General features: G+C 40.2%; 1 protein-coding gene across 1 annotated transcript in view; it reads left to right on the top strand.

Moving 5' to 3' along the window:
• scn5lab (sodium channel, voltage gated, type V-like, alpha b) overlaps positions 1-22,066 on the top strand; it is a 242,756-nt gene that overhangs the window by 55,648 nt on the left and 165,042 nt on the right. The window contains exons 6-8 of the mRNA XM_060922428.1: positions 3,154-3,245; positions 7,289-7,540; positions 16,777-16,840. Coding sequence (XP_060778411.1) covers positions 3,154-3,245; positions 7,289-7,540; positions 16,777-16,840 — 408 coding nt within the window. The remainder of the gene's footprint in view (positions 1-3,153; positions 3,246-7,288; positions 7,541-16,776; positions 16,841-22,066) is intronic.

Below are 22,066 nucleotides of genomic sequence, written 5' to 3'. Positions count from 1 at the left end.
ACTTCATTGCCAGGACAGAAAGCCATGGCAGTGTCTGTTTATGTAGGAAGTGACAGATGAAGTAACCAATCAGATTTTGACTTATAGTGGGAGAGACCAAAAATTTATCGCCCTCAGCCTTCTCAAAAGCCAACGCTAGCTTAACCGCGAGTCGGCACCGTCAGTGCAGCAGTGAAGTCACCTTCCAGCCGGTTTAGCGTTCATCAGTAGTGTTAGCGAATGGTAATAAAGCGGTCAAGCCAGTGCTATCGAGAGCAAGTAGTACAGACTAATGACCGAGAAAATAATATTTCTGTCTTCAGACTCTTCTTCCACGCTGCACGCTCGCCCCAGTATTTTTCACTCAGACTTAAGTATTCATTTCCCAATGTAATTTACTTAGTTACTTTTAAAATCAACACCGACCACTACACACAACAAAGCAACCAGATACCCTGCTGCTAATCCTTTGCCCTGTTTTTTTTTGTTGGTTTTTTTGATGCGTCTGGCTAAGTTTTGGCTGAGCTGAAGTCCCAGTTCTAATAGTAACAGTTCACAACTGAGTCTATCCATTCATAATCCATAACTGCATCTCCTGCACAGGGCAAGCTGGAGCCTATCGCAGCTGACTATGGGTGAGAGATGGGGTACATGTCACCAGGTCATCGCAGAGCTGGCACAAAGAGATAAACAACCATTCACATTCACACCTACGGTCAATTTAGAGCCACCAATTAGCCTAATCTGCATGTCTTTGGACTGTGGGGGAAACCGGAGCACCCAGAGGAAACCCATGCAGACACGGGGAGAACATGCAAACTCTACACACAGTGCGTTTACATGCACATAGAGAAAATCGAATTTCTGCCGTAGCTCGACTGAAATCGAAGTTCTAAATGCCATGGAAACACCTTAGCTCGGCTGAAATCAAACCGAACTGGATTTCTTGTAATCGAGCTACGCGACCTAGATTATGCGATTGTAGCCGAGCTACTTAGTGCATGTAAACCCTATCGAGCTACGTAGTCGAGCTACTTACTTCAACACTGCCCCTTCTGGAAGTGACGAGTGATGAGACCACAAGCGGGAAACACAACAGCCTCGGTCGGCATGACAACAGTCGTTCTTCTTGTGAACACGGAACTGATAACTTTGTTTATACTCTTGAATAGCTCTTCTTCATGACGACAACTGGAAGTGTACCAACACGATGGGGCGTGTAGCGCCACCTGTGGCTCGGGTGCACAATGTACCTCACACAATAGCTCGATTTCCTTGTGTGCATGTAGGATTGGATTTCTCTGGCACCCCTGCTGGGACCCTTAGCTCGATTACCGACAGTAGCTCGATTTGGATGTGCATGTAAACGCACTGACAGAAAGGCTCCCATCAGCCGCTGGGTTTGAACCCAGAACCTGCTTGCTGTGAGGCGACAGTGCTAACCACTACACTACTGTGCCGCCCCTCACCATAGTGTCATATCTGACTCTTTCACTCTATGTCTCCCAATTGGCTGTTGTTTTCTATCAGTCATTATGTAGTCAGGCTTCATTTGTGCATAAATTTGCGGAGTGATGGTGTTTAGGGAACAAATATCTTACTAATTCTGATGTGACACGCCTGACACAGTGCTGATTGAGAATTACTGTTACAGGATTGCCAGGATGACTCACAGCAGCTCAGGAACATCATATGATAGTCTTTTACCTCTTACCTCTTATTTGTTTGTTTTCATTTATTTATTTTTGCCAAAAGCAATCCTACATACTGTAGCTTTAAAGTTATCATCATTTACCCTGTGCATGACCCTAAGCCCCCAACAGGCGTTGCCATAGGAACAAGGGTAGTCTCAGGTTTGGCCAAATCTTCCCAGCTGATTGTGAGCTATGGACGTGGTGGTGGCAAGAGTGCATATATCCCCTTATCCCTTATTATCTTTAAGGTAATTATATATATTTTGATTTATTGCTATACATAATTTTTGACTGATCCTGAATTGTACAGGCTATCACTAATAGTTTAGCAGAGGTCTTTCAAGAAATTTTAAATCCCTAGGAAATCATTTAATTGAGTGGCATCAAGGACTCCCAACTGTTTCATCTGTTACAATCATTTTTATTTATAACAAACAAGAAAGAAAGTTGAGAGGCATTTTATCTTGAAATTAATTAAAACATTCAGATAAATAAATGAGGAATTAACATCCCAGATAAGGAAGTTTCCCAAAAATGTATTCTATTCAAAAATATATAGCTACATAATAATAAACTGCATAACAATTGTGAAGAGGAACTTGCACATTCAAGGTATACTTTCATCATCTTGTCTGATGAACTTTTTCACCGTTTCCTCAGGAACAAAGCACTGAAGACTGGTTATAAAAGCTTTGGGAAACTCTAGCACAGGCCCAAGCACTGTAAAGTGCATTTTAAGTGACCTGAGCAATGTTTTTCACCACTCCAGCTTTATTTCACAGATACAAGCAGCGACAAACGATAGATGTTTCTCCTTGTAATCCACGTTCCTATGGAAACTGAAAAGCCGCCCTTTGCGCTTGACTGCCGCACATCTCGAGTGATACGTCCAGACACGATCATATTTTAACACCACTAGGCCTTGTCAGAGTCTCATTTCCTGATTACACATGATATAACCAGCGGTGTGCTCAATGACTTTTAGCATTTCTAAATCCTAGGACAAAAGATAAAATAAAGTCCATGAATTACACTGCTTTATATTCTTCTGTATCTTCCTTTTTATTCTCTCCTATCACTCAGGTGATTTATTTATCTCCATTCTCCTTTTCATTTCTTTTTGAAATAATTGTAATTTGATTCTGCAGGTTGCTAACTGAGTTTATTAAAGTAGGCAATCTGCAAGCACTTCGAACGTTCAGAGTCCTCCGAGCTTTGAAAACTATATCAGTAATTCCAGGTAAGGGGTACATGTTGCTGCATTCTAGGAAATAGGCTGCAGTGTTGCTCGTTGTCCAGTCCAGTGCAAATCTCCTTTGAAGTCCAGCTGCCTCAACCCACCTTCCCTCAACATTGTCCCCTTCGAGCATTTCATGCCCACATCCCAAGAACAACCCATCCCTTCCTCCCTCTCCTGTCTTGTTTGCCTATTGTTGGTGGTGTTGTCATTGTGTGCGCTTCGGTTTTTGGCTTATTGCAGATATGTTACTGAGTTTGTGGACCTGGGCAATGTCTCAGCATTACGGACGTTCAGAGTCCTACGAGCACTGAAAACTATCTCGGTCATACCAGGTGAGAAGGGCGTTAACCACTAAGGCCAACCTGTGTTGCCCAAGGGCTACATGCCTACAACACATTCCCTTCTCTTCCAAATCTGGAGACTCTTTTGGAAGCTAAGGAATGTTAAGTGTAGGCAATGAGACTTTTGATTTGGTAGCGCAAGAGGTGCCTCTGAATAATATCTCAACGAACCATTATAAAGTCAAAACATTATTCTTATTCTTCTACAGAGAAATTCTGTATGACAGTTTACTTTAAATGCCCTTAGATCTGTCATATAACATGATATGTTTGAGTGTCAAACAAAGGACATTCAATGCCAACATGTTGTACAACACAGCAAATACAGTCAAGTGAAATTAAATGAAGGCCAATGACTCAAGTTACAGCTTGGCCTCCAGCCTGCAGGCTGGTCAACTAACACCAAAAGTCTCATTGGACCTTAGTGCTTAACACCTAACACAGGCATGGATAGCTTTAGAGTGACTTGCATGGTAAGCCATGAGCATTGACATCAGACGCAAAATGAAAGAACTTAAACATTTCTTCAATTGAATTGACCACTAAACATTGTGTTTTACATTTCGTATCATGATGAGTAATTTTTTTTTTTTAGCTGAGTGATTGAGTGAAATTATTGTTAAGCATGAAGAAAGTAGAAAATTTTCAGTCACTCCAGTTTGAAGTGAAACTTTTCCCCATGGCGTCTGTTGTCAATTGTGAAGTCTGTAGCGTTTTCACTAAAACACAGACAAAATTATGTGTTTGCTTTTGTCACTGTGTGGTGTGTTTATATTGATTTGTGATAGATAATATCATTTTTGTTATTATCAACACTCAGTATTTTTAATAGTTTTAATAATTTGCATTATTATACAGTGATGCTTGAAAGTTTGTGAACCCTTTAGAATTTTCTATATTTCTGTATACTTTCTATATTTCACGTGGACAAGCCAGAAGGCTATTGGAAAAATGTTTTGTGGGCAGATGAGACCAAAATAGAACTTTTTGGTTTAAATGAGAAGCAGTATGTTTGGAGAAAGGCATAAGAACCTTATCCCATCTGTGAAACATGGTGGTGGTAGTATGATGGTTTGAGCCTGCATTTTTGCTGCATCTGGGCCAGGACGGCTTGCCATCATAGATGGAACAATGAATTCTGAATTATACCAGTGAATTCCAAAGGAAAATGTCAGGACATCTGTCCATGAACTGAATCTCAAGAGAAGGTGGGTCATGCAGCAAGACAACGACCCTAAGCACACAAGTTGTTCTACCAAAGAATGGTTAAAGAAGAATAAAGTTAATGTTTTGGAATGGCCAAGTCAAAGTCCTGACCTTAATCCAATCGAAATGTTGTGGAAGGACCTGAAGTGAGCAGTTCATGTGAGGAAACCCACCGACATCCCAGAGTTGAAGCTGTTCTGCATGGAGGAATGGGCTAAAATTCCTCCAAGCCGGTGTGCAGGACTGATCAACAGTTACCGGAAACATTTAGTTGCAGTTATTGCTGCACAAGGGGGTCACACCAGATACTGAAAGCAAAGGTTCACATACTTTTGCCACTCACAGATATGTAATATTGGATCATTTTCCTCAATAAATAAATGACCAAGTATAATATTTTTGTCTCATTTGTTTAACTGGGTTCTCTTTATCTACTTTTAGGACTTGTGTGAAAATCTGATGATGTTTTAGGTCATATTTATGCAGAAATATAGAAAATTCTAAAGGGTTCACAAACTTTCAAGCACCATTGTAGAATTGTGTTCACAAATAATAGGCATGCAAGAAGAAAAGTTATTTTCTTTTTTTTAAATTTCAGTTTGTACTGAGTGTGTATATGCAATATGACAGTGCCATTACTGAGACAGTACAGTGATTTATAGTTAGATTTTTTTTAACAACACCACATGCAGTACCATTCAAAAATTTGGAATTAACAGTCTAAATAATATAAAACCAATTCAGATCCATTTTAAGTAGTAAGTTGGAAAACAGTATGTATAGTACCAGTCAAAAGTTTGTACACCCCTACTTATTCATAGATTTTGCTGTATTGTGCCTATTTTCTACACTGTAGAACAAGAAAGACATCAAAATTATGAAATAATATATGGACCATACATGGAATTATGTGATAAATAAAAAATTGTTAAATAAAATGTGTTTGATATTTTAGGCCAAGTTTACATTAGACCGTATCTGTCTCGTTTTCTTCGCGGATGCACTGTCCGTTTACATTAAACCGCCTGGAAACGCCGGGAAACGGGAATCCGCCAGGGTCCACGTATTCAATCCAGATCATGTCTGGTCCGGTGCTGTGTAAACATTGAGAATACGCGGATACGCTGTGCTGAGCTCTAGCTGGCGTCGTCATTGGACAACGTCACTGTGACATCCACCTTCCTGATTCGCTGGCGTTGGTCATGTGACGCGACTGCTGAAAAACGGCGCGGACTTCCGCCTTGTATCACCTTTCATTAAAGAGTATAAAAGTATGAAAATACTGCAAATACTGATGCAAATACTGCCCATTGTGTAGTTATGATTGTCTTTAGGCTTGCCATCCTTCCACTTGCAAGTGGTAAGTGACGCGCATGCCCGACATGCACTGGGATCACACACACAGCGGCTCAGTCCCGAATCACTGCTCATGCGCTTCACTTGCGCGCTCTGTGAGTTGCGCAGGGCCGGAGTGCGCACCCTCCAGAGGGCACTCGCTGTTCAGGGTGGAGTGATTTGGAGCACAGGATGCCTGCGGAGCCGAGCGTATCCGTGTATTGGCGTTGCTGTGTGCATGCGAATCGTGTATTGGCGTTGCTGTGTGCACGCTAATCGTTTTAAAAACGTTAATCTGATGATCCGCTGATACGGTCTAATGTAAACCCCACCTTAGATTCTTCAAAGTCGCCACCATTTACCTTGATGAAGCTTTGAACACTATTGACATTATCTTAACCAGCTGGGATGCTTTTCAATTAACAGCTGTACCTCGTCAAAGTTAATTAGTGCAATTTCTTGCCTTCTTAATGCATTTAAGATCAAACAGTAAATAATGAAAAATACAATAAATAACCTTTTTACTCAACTGTGAGGGAAGTCATGGCCTAATGGTTAGAGAAGCAACTTTGGGACCAAAAAGTTTTTGGTTTGATTCCCTGGACCAGCAGGACTGGTTAAAGTGCCCTTGAGCGAGGCACCAAACCCCCAGCTGTTCCCAGGGGGTATGTTGTATGTTGCTCTGGATAAGAGCATCTGCTAAATGCCATCAATGTAATGTAACGTAGTAATCTGTGTTATGCCAAGAACCGCTTACCTAAGTAAAGATAAATGGCAGTCCATCATTACTTTAAGATATGACATGTCTTTTAATTTATAAAAATAAAGAAGAACCATTGAAACTTTTGACTGGGACTGTATATGAAATATAAAATTATGCACACACACACACACACACACACACACACACAATACATATTATATATATATATATATATATATATATATATATATATATAAAATAAAAATATATATACACAAAATATATATACTTTGAGGAGAAAGCACTATACTTTTTTTTCCTTAAACACACCTAAAATATAGATAGATAGATAGATAGATAGATAGATAGATAGATAGATAGATAGATAGATACATAGATAGATAGATAGATAGATAGATAGATAGATAGATAGATAGATAGATAGATAGATAGATAGATAGATAGATAGATATGGATCTCAACTCTGCTTTTTGTTGTTTGGTTTATATTATTCAGATCTACATTGAATACATACTGTATTTAGTAAATTAATAACAAATAAATAATGACATTTAATGAAAATTGAATAATAAATAACAGGAGATTCCACATTTTTGAGAGGTATTTTACATTCTGGCAGAATTATATTTGCATATACGAACAATTATATTAGCATCTTTCCTTCAGTTTTATTTCCTCCTGTAGCTGTCAGTAATTCCTTGCTTGAAACTCACTGTAAATTGATTCATTTGTTGAATTTGCCTAAGACTGGCGTATATTTCTCATGTAGGCTTGAAGACCATTGTGGGTGCCCTGATTCAGTCAGTAAAGAAGCTTGCAGATGTCATGATCCTGACTGTGTTCTGTCTGAGTGTGTTCGCTCTCATTGGCCTTCAGCTCTTCATGGGTAACTTACGTCAGAAATGCATCCGCAATACGGCCAACTGCTTCAACACCACCGACATCTCTTTATACAGCAACACCTCCTTCTTCTGCAATAACAAGACCTGGTCATCATTCGATGAGTTTATCACGGATGAAGGTATGAGCTGGTCACTTTGAGTATCCAAAATGTGGTGTGGCATTTCATTTGGATCTATATTGATCATGGTTCACTGATCCAAAGCAACCAAATATTTGTTATGTCAAGATGAAAAAGGACAATATTTTGGGATACACTGCTCGCTTGTGGTTCGTGATGTCAGTATGATATAGATAGAAACTTGTATTTTTTTAATATGCATTAATCATAGACATGGACTATATATAAATAAGAGTGAAAGATGTTATATTTAGCCTCTTAAATCGGTCTGTGTGTTCCATTTCCCCTAATTGGGGATCCCCAAAGCTCCACAGTTTACAATTATTGACAGCAACACATTTAAAAGCCATGGCCTAATGGTTAGAGAAACAGCTCTGGGACCAAAAGGCTGCTGGTTTGATTCTCTGGACCAATAGGACTGGCTGAAGTGCCCTTCAGCAAGGCATCTAACCCCCAACTGCTCCAGCAAGTGTGGTGGCGTACCTTGTGTCTGATTAGCCAAAGAAAAACTGATGATGCAATTGTTAGTTCGGGCAGGTAACCCGGCCGTAAAACACACACAAAAAAAACCCCACATTTAAATTCTGACCTTGGGGTTACTATCTGTGCGGAGCTTTGCAAGTTCTCCATGTTTATATGGGTTTCCATCAGGTTCTCCAGTTTCCTCCCACCTTCCACAACATGCTTATTGGTGAATTAGCCACACTCAAATGGCCCCTAGGTGTGTATGCGTGTGCGACTTTGTGTGTACAGAGTCACATGCGATACACTGGCATCCCATCCAGGTTATATTCCTGCTTCGTGCCCAGTATTCCCAGGATAGACTCCAAATCTGCCACAACACTGACCAGAATAAAGCACTTACTAACTTTAGTTGCTATGCACAGCCTGTCACTCTCTGTCTACTCCATCCATTAGTGGAAAAGCACCACCACAAGACCATCATTTGAATGGTGGAGCATTTTCAACATAACAGTGACACTGAAACAAGAGAAGCATGGTAATGTCTTTGGTGCTGGTAAGTGGGCAGCAGCAGGTGCTGTAGAAGTTTGAGGTGTTTTTAACCACATCAATGCTAGGTACCTTAAACAAAAATATCCAACCAACAGTGTCCTGTGCTCAGAAACTGACACTAATGAAAGGTTAGAGCAATGGGTTGAGTACCGCTTGGCTAGAGGATTACAGCACATTGTTGAACTATAGTCTCTCAAAGTAGACCTACAGAGTGTCTAATAAAGTGAACAGTCCGTACAATAAAGTTTTGTAGCTATTACGTTTATGTCATTAAGGAAGCCTTTATTTTAGGTATGACTATTTTATACCTGAATATTACGGGGGGGGGGATCCAACAGGGATGAGCTTGACACATGCTAACAGTTTACATTATTTATTGCAGTTATGACATTATTTAATGCCTTACTTAACATGAACAATCCATGATCTTCAGCATTAATAAAGTAACTAATACCCAAATAATGTATGCTTTTTTAAAAATTATAAACCAAATATAGGTAGTCATCGACTTACGATCTATGCGACTTAAGACCGATCGACTTTACGACCGTCTGAGCTAGCTGAGCGTACGACAGTTTCCGCCCCAGCTCCCGGCAGCGCCTCTCGCCGCGTACAACAGTTTCCGCCCCAGCTCCAGGCACATGCGCAGTCTCTCTCGCGCCCTCGCACACTCCATCATACAGTTTCCGCCCCAGCTCCTGGTTTATGAAACGAGCAAATCCTCCCGCCAGCCCGAGTGCTGCAACAGCTGATGATGACGTAGACGACCCACAGCCAAGCACCAGTGATGCCAGCGGTCACTAAGTTTTGTATTTTGCTATGTTTTACATTTGTATTTTGGTATGTTTCAAACTAAAATGTTTTCTATTTTTCACACCTGTATTTCGTATTTTTTGTTTTGCACATATTAAACGAATTGTACTGTGCGCAGTGTAGTATACAGTGTTTGACTTAAACCAAATAATGAGCCAAGGTAATGAAATAAGAAAATGTTGATAAAATAAGACTTGAAGATGATTACAATATCATTACACATCACAATATACTTACGTTCATTTAACATAGGCCGACTTACGACCAGATCGGTTTACGACCGGTCAGTCATAACCAAACGCAGTCGTAAGTCGATGACTACCTGTATTCATAACCTGTGTTTATCCCACTCAACTAAAATTAAGTCCACGATGACCAATATAAACCAACACCTTAATTAACGTACAGTTGCAGGTGTTAATTTTGAAATTCTGAACTGAGACTGAAAAGCAAGTTTGAATACACAACAATGCAAGAAGCCACAAGAAGCCTTTATTTATCACACGTACATTCAAGCACAGACTTAAACACACAGTGAAATTCCTCCTCGGCATTTAACCCATCTGTGGCAGTGAACACACATTTTGTAAGTGAGCAATGAGCACACACACATACCCAGAGCAGTGGGCAGCTATGCTACAGCGCCTGGGGAGCAGTTGGGGGTTAGTTGCCTTGCTCAAGGGCACTTCAGCCCAACCTTCAGGCCATGGCTGCCCCATGTTAAAGGACATGGAACATGAAACATAAATGCACGCTATATCAGTTTCTTTCCATTAAAAATATGAAATAATTGCATCAACAAATACAAAATTATCTATTAAATTCAGCAAAATCGTTATATTCATGATGATTATATGGCATTTCTGCTCGAGCTCCAATATGCATATTTTACAACCGGAAGAGCCGCTGTCACGTGATCATACGTCACAAAAACTTTCGGGTACAGCACAAGCGGGTAGATGAATATGGAGAAGTGTGAATCGTGATGATGACGAATGCGACAAAATAGTTTTTGTGTCTTGGATGACAAGAAAATTGTTTCGTTTTTAGTGTTTAACGTACATTGAACATCATGGTGTATTGCGACCTCCCAGTCAGTCAGACGCGCTGTCACTCCTGTTAGCAATGTAGCTAGGCTCAGCATGGCCAATGGTATTTTTTGGGGCTGTAGTTAGATGCGACCAAACTCTTCCGCGTTTTTCCTGTTTACATAGGTTTATATGACCAGTGACATGAAACAAAGTTCAGTTACACAAATTGAAATGCGGCGATTTTCTATGCTATGGAAAGTCCGCACTATAACGACAGGCGTACTAACACCTTCTGCGTGCTTCGACAGCGCATTGATACCTTCACTCGGAGTTGTACCATTATTTTTTAGACAGGGCGGACGGACCAGGGCATTCGCCCGCCTGGCCGTGCCCAACGAGGAGCGCTCTCGGCCGGCTTGGGAGACAGACGGCAGCCCCTCCTGGAAGTGTGGTTTTACCATGGGCCTCATGCGGTAAGGATTAGTATTATAATTTTGGGTGTATCAATTATTGATTATCATAATTCTGACTCGTTTCACCATTTTGAATGTTTTCATCTCGGACTCTGGAAGCATTGTATCTCAATCAATCTCGAAAAATATCAGCAAAAAAAAAACTAGCTTGCAACGGACTTTAGCTAGATCTATGATGAACTTTCAATGTATGATACAAAAATAATACTTCTTTCAACAGATCATTAGCCTTTGAGCAGAATTGTTTTTAACTTACCAGGATGTGTTATCGAGCCGACCGCTTTCAGTTTCATGGGGATTGAATGAACTCTCACTCTCAGAATCATCTGACCCGTCAGAGTAAAGACAAGATCCATGTTCATGTGAATTTCCAGCTATCGGTTTGAATTGATAGGGTCTAACTTCACATCTCTGTGAAACATCGGGAATATCACTGTCGATGGTGTCCATTTCGGTAACCTGTTTACATTAGATACCCAAACGCTGGCTCCTTGAAAAGTTTTTGTGACGTCACGGGTCACGTGACCGCTTAGCTAATTAACGAATCATTGTTTTACGCTGATGTATAAAAAAGTTGAATAATGTGATGATTTTCACATTTTTGACGCCCTGCAGTGATTTAGATGGCATTTCTTATGTCCTTTATACATAATTATACCCAGAAAAAAATCCATGTCCCATGTCCTTTAACCTAACCTTTGAACTGTGGGGGAAACCAGAGCACCCACAGGAAACCCACACAGACACGGGGAGAACATGCAAACTCCACACAGAATCCTCCACACCCTGTCAGCCTCGAACACAGAACCTTCTTGCTGTGAGGTAACAGTGCTAACCACTACACCACCATGCCACCCTTTATTTACACATGCAGATTAGAGTTCATGAAGTTCTCAACATTTTGTAATAAGATATATTTTTGTTAATTATGTGGATTCATTTTTACTCATAGATTGAATCAGCATTAGTAAATACAGGTGAATTAAGTTCCTTTGATATTTATCATTATGTTCATTATATTATTGCTGAAGTTTAACATTTGTTGTTGTTAATTATTGCAATATACACTCACGAGACACTTTAATAGGAACTTGTTCTTGATTCTAAGATCCCTGTTCTTGGCTGGCAGGAGTGGAACCCAATCTGGTCTTCTGCTGTTGCATGCTGAGATGCTTTTCTGCTCACCACGGTTGTAAAGAGTTGCTATGAGTTGCTATATCCTTCCTGGCAGCTCGAACCAATCTGGCCATTTTCCTCTGACCTCTCTTATTAACGAGGCATTTGTTTCCACCCACAGAACTACCGCTCACGCAATGTTTTTTTGTTTTTCACACCATTCTTTGTAAACACTAGAGACTATTGTGTGTGAAAACCCCAGGAGATCAGTAGTTTCTGAAATACTCACACCAGTCCATCTGGCTCAAACCAACACCCATGCCACAGTGAAAGTCACACTTAGAGATCACAATTTTTTCCCCATTCTGATGTTTGAAAATTGCGAACATTAACTGGAGCTCTTGATTTGTATCTGCATGATTTTATGCATTGTGCTGCCGCCATATGATTGGCTGATTAGAGAACTGCATCAAACAACAGGTGGATGTAGGGGTGTTCCTAATAAAGTGGCCAGTGAGTGTATAATGTGATAATAATGTGTTGACAAATGCCTTTAAAAGATCTGCAAAGCCACCGCTCTCAAATAAATCATGTTCAATATATCTGATCACTTCAATTCCCGGCGAGAATAATTTTCATCTTGTTGCGTTATAGACAAATATGATAAACTCAGTACTCCTTTAGTGCGTTACCCCATATGACCTTCTGCCTGTTTCATCCACAATTTAGCTGTGATTGGTGATTCAACAGAAATGTATTCACAGCCCATGTATTTCTGCCCAGTCATGCTATTCTAACTGGCCTCGTCATCATTAGCGAACATTGTTCAGGAGCACATAATAATAACCTCAGACATTTCCCAGTAGGACCTTATCACATAATCATGGCCTCGTTTAAACACATAAATACAGTTCTAACTATTTAAAGCAAATATTGTTGTTGAGTATACGCTTGGTGGACATGCAGCAGGTTTATTCAAAGAGAAATACCTTAATAGGCTCTTAATCATATGATCTAAAAGGTTTTTTTGCAATCTGTAATAAATTACTTGGATGATTAGCATATTTCAGATTGTAAACTAGAAAAAAGATGTTACGCCTGTTGATGTCGATGAATCACGATGCTGTTAGGTGAGCAGACATCTATTTAAGACAAGATTTAGTATTATTTTTGGTTGGACTCATTTCATTAGAATAGCAATTAGGACAGTGCTGGCACTCAATAACATGACCTGCAGTACAAAGATGTAGGACACTGATTTAAATAGATGGATATGTTTCCTGATATGCCTTGTCATACCATGATAATGACTAGAGTATCTTCCAGTAACCTATAAGCTCATGAATACAATCTTTGCAGTCAGATATTATGCATGAAAAAAGACAAGTCTCAATTTCTTTAAGTCCACCACCTGCTCAAGTCTGGATCAATGAGAATATATGAGCCACCCATGCTTTTAACTGTCTTTATTTACCGTAACTTTATGATCAGTTTAGAGGGAATGAGGGAAGGGAGGCCACTTAGCTCTTCAGCACACATAATGCATGATAAATAAGCACTTGTGAAAACACAGCCAGCTTTTAATGATAGTTGCAATGCTGCATTTGTGAAAAACCGCCAACATCATCTGTCCATCCATCCATCCATTATCTGTAGCTGCTTATCCTGTCCTACAGGGTCACAGGCAAGCTGGAGCCTATCCCAGCTGACTATGGGCGAGAGGCGGGGTACACCCTGGACAAGTCGCCAGATCATCATAAGGCTGACACATAGACACAGACAGCCATTCACACTCACATTCACACCTACGGTCAATTTAGAGCCACCAATTAGCCTAACCTGCATGTCTTTGGACTGTGGGGGAAACCGGAGCACCCGGAGGAAACCCACGCGGACACGGGGAGAACATGCACACAGAAAGGCCCTCGTCGGCCACTGGGCTCGAACCCGGGAACTTCTTGCTGTAAGGCGACAGTGCTAACCACTACACCACCATGCTGCCACCCAACATCATCTGCTCCTCTTTAATTTAATCGAACAATATCATTGTCCAAAACAATAGTACCTGATCAGGAAGCACACAGGCAGATGCTGCGATCTGATAAGGGTCACTGTAGAGTGCTTTGGTGTGGTATATGTGAGTCCAGGCCACATAAGAGACACATTTCAGGCCATGCTGCTGAAACCAGGAATGCTGACAGCTGGAGGTTAAGGATGGGGCGATCCACTAATCATGACCTGCCACAGATCCTCCTTCAGCTCCCGTCACCTAAAAGCACTCTGAGCCTGGAGTGGTAGAGTGAGTCTGAAGAAAAAGGGGATAGTGTGAAAACTCTGTCCATTTTGGCATATCACTACAGTGACGTGGCCACTCTGATGGCTTCAGCCATCAAAGTGTCTAGGGAACATTACAGCAGTGGTTTCCCATTGCCTTCTACTGGATCATTATAGAGGTTTTCTCCTCTCAACCATTCACACATGGACAATTTAGAGCCACCAATTAGCCTAACCTGCATGTCTTTGGACTGGGGGAAACCAGAGCACCCGGAGGAAACCCACACAGAAAGGCCCCCATCGACCGCTGGGCTCAAACCCAGAACCTTCTTACTGTGAGGTGACAGTGCTAACCACTACACCACCGTGCCATCCCAGTGTGAAAACTAGAGGGATAAAATGAAAGACTCGATCTGAATGGGAGAAGGTGTATTGGTACTGATGTCAGAGCAATTGTACACATAATCTTCCCTTTAGCTGAGGCACAGACACAAATTTTATTGTGTTTGAAATGGTAACCTGCTTACTATTCTCTACAGCAAGAGGACTATTACAGGGAAAAAACTGTGATTGAAGCAAACAATTTCAAAGTTTTACACAGGTTTGCGCATGACTCTGCAACAGTGGTCACATTCACAGTATTAACCAACTCCACAAAAGTACTGACCTGTATCAAACCTAAGGACAATAACGTAATTGAGCCAACTATAGACTGAATATATGTGGGCAACGGGTGAAGGCTCTGTTATTGACCGGAGGGTTGGGGGTTTGAGTCCCAGCACTGCCAAGATGCCACTGTTGGGCCCTTAAGCAAGACCCTTAACCCTATTGACTCAACCTATCTACATCAACCCCACATAGAAGGGGGGGGGAGCTGTAAGAAGAAGATAGATGGAATATTTAACAGTTATACCATGAAATCAAGTCGTACATGAGCCGATAGCCGATGTAGCGCGTAGCCATGTACGTTTTATTCTATCCACATTCACTGGATTTTGAGAAACAGAGCATTTTTAGTTTTAGTTTTTGCAAATTCAATCAATCAAAACTTTATACAAAACATCTGACAAAATCATTTCTGCTTAGAATGTAAACAAACCAGCGAAATGACAGGAGCAATTTGTGAAAAATGTGATAATAATAATTCTTGAAAATTTTTTAAAAAGATACGTTCTTACCATCAAATACTTTCAATCCATATTTTGTTGCTTTTTTTGGATTTTTGGGGTGTTTTGTTTTCGAGTAGTTTTTTTATTTTGTCCTCGGTTGGTTCAGCAACACACTCCACCATTTTGTTTTTCTCTACTCACGGTGTATAAGCTGATATCCTAGTAGTAGAGCAGCCAATCGGAGCATGCGATTGCTAATATCCAGTGAATGTGGATAGAATAAACGTGTTTATAGGAATGACTTAACACAACAAATCCACTGCTTAAATTTGTGAGACATTAGAAGAGATGTTGCTATTTTAGCTTGCTGTCTTCCTCATGGAGCATTCAGGGATTGAAATAATGTCCACTATATTTTTAGATACCACTACAGACAAATAATACACTTCATAGTGAATAGGGCATAGAGTTGGCCCTAGTGTGAGTTATTTTGATGCTGTTTGTTGTCACAGTGTATACCGTATGTCATTGTATAAGAACTGAAGCTTTGGCTTTAATCATATACAGTCGTATTTCCTCCAATATTTTTTATTGACAAAGATATCATACACATGTGGCACTGTGTAAGGAAACTGTGTTGCCATTTAGATATAATACAGTGTCATACATGTCAACCTATACGGAATGTCCGTATTTTATACGGATTTGATTCAATAAACGTAGTATACGGGCATACAAATAAAGTTATACGGATTCTTTAAAAAAACTTCAATATTTATTTAGAGCTATAATCAATTCCCACGATGATAAAAGAGCGTATAACATCTACAAACGTACTGTACACCACAGAAAGCACAAACAGCCAGTAAAGAGTCTTATGAAATCGCGCGTTATCTTGTGGTAGCGAGACTTCATTCCACTTTTGATCATGCGCACACCGCATTGCGAGAATCCCGCCAACCAGGAAGTAACATTTTGTTTGAAAAGCGTATTTCCACCTGAGCGACTTTCACTAGCGACTGAAAAGATTCTGAATGGGCACTCCGGCAAGATCAACACAGACACTTGCTGTGACATGCAGCCTAGTGAGGTATTGGTGCGGAGTGCTAAAAAAAAGCTGTCATGGAGTACAATTCAGAACATTAGAGTGACACTTTGTGTTTTTGTCAAACATTGGAGCTTTGTATTCATTCTGAAGGTTTATTGTTGTTAATATTGAATAAAAAGTAACTTGGATATATCATTGTTAATCATTCAAATTTTAGGTAAATTATTTTAATTTGCATCTTATAAGGATTTTATAAGGGAAATACGGATTTTGAAGGTTGGTTATACAGCTTTGATTGACCAAAGGTCGACATGTATGCAGTGTTGGTGACAGGTTACTTTACTCTTCTCATTTGCAGCCAACTTTTTCAAAGAGGATGGATCCAGGGATGCCTTAATATGTGGATTTGCAAGTGATGCTGGGTAAGTGAAATAAATTTTATTTGCTATTGGATAAGTGCTCACCTGAAGCTACAAGGTGTTTCTAATTGCTAATTTAAAAAAATACAGTACCACTCAAATGTTTGGACACAGTCATAGTAACGAGTATATCCAAACTTTTGACTTTTACTGTATTTACTAAGTACAGTGTACATGATGAATCAAAGGTGAGTCTGTGAAGTAACTGGGATGGTGATTGTATAGCAGTTGGGCTTTACAGAGATCTCAAGCAATAGATTGAGTTCCTGTCAGAGTGTGACTAAAGCAAACAGGACTAGATGGCTTTGAAGGCCTGAATCAGCCAAGTGCATGTGCATGCATGAGTCAGTGGCCTTGAACAGCTCTCCTCAACACCGGATGGAACATGCAAGCCGCCAGCCACTAAAATAAAGCTTTTAAAAGTTGTGCTTTCCAGAAGAGTACTAGCAGTTTGGTTATTATTTTAAGATTCATGATAGACTGTAATTTAAAGTGAACTGACCTTGTCATACTGTTTTACTGTTGCTGAACACTATAGCTGTCACTACCCATTATTTATTAAAAGCTCTGGATCTTTTTTTTTTAAATAGTAAACCTTTTTTATTAACTTAGACAACTTGGTAAAATAATAGTCAATTTACAGTAAATGTCACTTTTATGATGTATTACAAGTAATCTTGTTATTTTCTTGATTAAAACACTTGCCGAATATTGTGACCTTAGTGTTTTAAGGTTGTATCTGGGTGAAAAGCCGTTCGAAGATATGGGACATGTCAAGTTGCAGGCACTTACAGACGTAATCGCAGAGGAGAGCAGAGAACAAACAGTAACGAAGCCAAATCATGAGACAAGAATCGTGGTCGGGGACAGGCGAGGGTCAGTCAATCGGCAAACAGGACAATGTAGACAAGGTAGGAAGAACAAACGAGGAAGGATAGCGAGAATCAGAATAACAGTAGTCAGTAAGGATGATAAGGCTCAGTATACCTTTTTTATTAACTTAGACAACTTGGTAAAATAATAGTCAATTTACAGTAAATGTCACTTTTATGATGTATTACAAGTAATCTTTTTATTTTCTTGATTAAAACACTTGCCGAATATTGTGACGTTAGTGTTTTAAGGTTGTATCTGGGTGAAAAGTCGTTTGAAGATATGGGACATGTCAGGTTGCAGGCACTTACAGACGTAATCGCAGAGGAGAGCAGAGAACAAACAGTAACGAAGCCAAATCATGAGACAAGAATCGTGGTCGGGGACAGGCGAGGGTCAGTCGATCGGCAAACAGGACAATGTAGAAAAGGTAGGAAGAACAAACGAGGAAGGATAGCGAGAATCAGAATAACAGTAGTCAGTAAGGATGATAAGGCTCAGTATGCACTGGAGAACACAGAATGATACTTCACAGTGAGTGTTTCTGAGAGAGGGGTTTAAGTAGTGTAGTGTTGATTGCTGATGACTTTCAGCTGTGCTCAATACGCCGGTGACAGGGGGTGCTGTGGTTCATGGGCATTGTAGTCTTGGGCGGCCATGTTTGTGGTCTATTCAGCGTTGTCATTCTCAATACACATACTGACAGGACATCAAAATTTTGACATTCCAGCTAGCGAAACAAAATCTTTTACAAGGCTTGGACCATAAAGTTACTTCAGATTTATATTATTGAAATTTTGAGACAAAGACGCTGTTTTTGAACACTTTAACAAAACCAGACAGAACCTTATTATTTGGTAAGATCAAATACTGTTTGGTTTTATAAAGTTCTATCTAACTCAAAGGGCGGATGAGCTCTCTCAAGCCAACGGCCAACATGCAAACTGCGGTTCTGGCAGTCAACCTGGCACCAGTTCCGGAACATGCAATGAGTTGGTTCCTGCGGCCGTCTCAGCTTTGCTGTGTCGTCACCTGACAGGGCTTCTCACCAAGGGACGCTGCCTTGCACCATGCAGTGTCGACTTCGTAGGTGCGGCCTCACAGTTTAGTTTCATGAATGTGGGGGATGTCCTTAATGGTTGGCAGTCTTCCAACCATTGGTTCTACATGTCTAATGGTTCTACAGTCTTCCGTCAACTGTAGACAGGAGTGGTGGAGGCTAATTGAGACTGTTTGTGGAAGAGAGTTCTTGCATATGAAAGGAGAAGGGTAATAATAATAATGTTTTAGCCTATTAAGACCACATTATGAACACAACAACATGTCTTCTTATATACCTGCTATCTGACCTTCAGTCTATGGTTACACTGAAGTTCAATTTATTCAGTAATTTGGCTGTCGGATAAAACATTATAAAGCCAGTTTCTGCCATTTATCTGAAATATAAATTTTTTAATTCAATTTTTTTTACATCTTTGCAAAAATAAATCCTTTATTCTCCCCACAGGAGAATAAAGTGATAGTTTATGTTGTTCGAAGAAGAATGAGTTGTAAATGATATTTGCATATTGTTTTGTATGATCTCTGAGCATACAGACCCAGCTGCTCTTTTCACTGGAGACTTGTACTGGACTTGGGATGATTTGTATCTTTATATAGGTTACTCTCTGAAAATATTCAGTATTTCAGTAATACAGACATAATACTTTTGTTGTTCTAGTTATCGAGAAGTTATTTTAAGCAACACTACTATTAAGGCTAAAATCCTATAGTATCAATACGTTAACCCAAGTCTACTGAAGGTCTTTCACTGCCCTGTCTGTGCACTCTGAAAATCATTACCACAAGACCGACAGTTTTCCTCTGCCCTCTCCATTATGTTTAGGCGACTATAACCCATAAGATGCTACCCTGGGCTTCAAAACGTCTGCTACAGCTCATTCGGATGTCTGTTATTGACCATTAGGAACATTAGGAGCATTAGGAGTTGTCTGCTTTATGTGGGAAAAACACATAAAAAGAGAAGATAGGGTGGAAATAGTTTATTTAAAATACCATTAGCAAAAAAAAAGATATCTCTTAAAGTGACATTATGAGCACTATAATTGGAATGCTGGTCGTTAAAAGGTGAAGTACAATAACATTGAAGTGATTTGTTTACTCCTTGGTCAACCTTATGTCCACACCCAAGCTTTTTTGTACTGGCTTTTCTATAATGGACTGGCAGAATAAGATATTAATCAGAGTTTTACTTTCAAGTTTCTCCTGGAGAATATATCCATCTATCCATTATCTATACTGCTTATCCATCAGGGTCATGGGGGAAGCTGAAGCCAATCCCAGCTGACTTCGGGTAAGAGGTGAGGTATATCCATTTCAGAAATGGTAGTGACTGCAAGCATTACATTTGATAGATAGATAGATAGATAGATAGATAGATAGATAGATAGATAGATAGATAGACAGACAGACAGACAGACAGACAGACAGACAGACACATGGGTTACTGCATTTTATCATCGAGCTAACAGCTCTTTAAGAAATCCATTTATACCTTACACTTTAATAGCTTTTATTGCCCAGAAGGTTAGACCAATTAATGACATGTATTGACCTTACCTTGGCTTCCCAAAAGCACCATAGCGCAAAGATAAGCACAAGATGGACAAGCAAATATTACTCTGAACTCTTTAATGGTTAAGATTGTTTTAATGCTACTGTGGAATTTAGTTGTAATGCTGAACGATAATGCACTGGGCACTTCACTCCGCGTTCTGCACTCAGCAGAAACAAAAGCCTTTAAAATGTCTATCACAATTTCAAATCATCTCAGCATTATTTTTTTATTTTATATTTAGACCACCACTTTATGCCTTCTGACCACACTCCTCTTAGCTATACATTAGAAGCTGAATATGCAGACAAAAGTCATACTGCAGAAGACGAACACTTTTTTTTTCCCCTATGGATAGCTGACATTTACAAGTCAAGCAAGTGCATATAATTGCCATCGGAGAGTTAAAATAAATAAATTAAATAAAACAATAGTGAAGCGCGGGCGGCATGGTGGTGTAGTGGTTAGCGCTGTCGCCTCACAGCAAGAAGGTCCGGGTTCGAGCCCCGTGGCCGGCGAGGGCCTTTCTGTGCGGAGTTTGCATGTTCTCCCCGTGTCCGCGTGGGTTTCCTCCGGGTGCTCCGGTTTCCCCCACAGTCCAAAGACATGCAGGTTAGGTTAACTGGTGACTCTAAATTGACCGTAGGTGTGAATGTGAGTGTGAATGGTTGTCTGTGTCTATGTGTCAGCCCTGTGATGACCTGGCGACTTGTCCAGGCTGTACCCCGCCTTTTGCCCGTAGTCAGCTGGGCTAGGCTCCAGCTTGCCTGCGACCCTGTAGAACAGGATAAAGTGGCTACAGATAATGAGATGAGAATAGTGAAGCGCGAATGGACATATTCATGGCTGAGAAGGAATCATCATCATCTCTCTGAGGCTTCTAGTGTTTCATGCTAAGTATCTCTGCTGCCCTGTATTTTAAGTGCTGTTCGATGAGAAATAGACAGTAATTGCTGTACATGCTTTTTATTACTTAGGTTCAAAACGATGGCCTCCTATGGATTTTGGTCCAGCTGCAAATTGTTAAAACATTATCTTAAAAGCAGCTACTAATCGATAATGTAATATTTCAAATTCCGAAGCATTTTTCCCTGTAGCAATGGTACAAGGAATTGAACACAAAAATACACTACAATTTCCTTGTTTTTAGGTTGTAGCCATGATGGTCTAATGCTGTTGTAAATTAGGGCCCGGTCCCACAATACCAATAACTATAACTCAGTGGCGGCTGGTAGTCTTTCAAACAGGGGAGGCTGGTCGGTTACGATATTTCCAGATTTTAAAAGAAAAAAGAAAAAAACACATCAATTTTGCCCATACTCTTGCCTCTGATCTGGCTGATTGTTGGCAGGGTCACAAACTGTGAAATAACAGGTTCTTTTGGCCCATTAGCCTACTGTCCAATATACATGATGGTGGCGTTGGGGGGGGGGGGGTATATTTTAACATTTTATATTTTAAAATTGTGGCATGTTGTTTAAAAATTGATCATTATTGAAAGCAGCTCTTTGTCAGGAACCTCAGCAGTAACAGCAGAGTGTTCTGGAATAGGCACAAGCACTGACCTTGGGGAGCCAAACATAGAGCTGGGTGCCACACATTTCATTCAATGACACTTTCCCTATATTTTACTTATTTTGACTGAGAAATGTTTTATTGACAATTTTGATAACCCTTCACTTTTAATCCAGGTCTGTAGTGTGAAATGTTCTCGGCTGTGTTTTTGTTTAAAAATGTTTTCC

Source organism: Neoarius graeffei, chromosome 5 (genome assembly GCF_027579695.1).
Source record: "Neoarius graeffei isolate fNeoGra1 chromosome 5, fNeoGra1.pri, whole genome shotgun sequence".
Classification (NCBI taxonomy): domain Eukaryota; kingdom Metazoa; phylum Chordata; class Actinopteri; order Siluriformes; family Ariidae; genus Neoarius; species Neoarius graeffei.
Note: the sequence above shows the minus strand (reverse complement) of the source record. Positions and strands in the feature narration are given on the sequence as shown.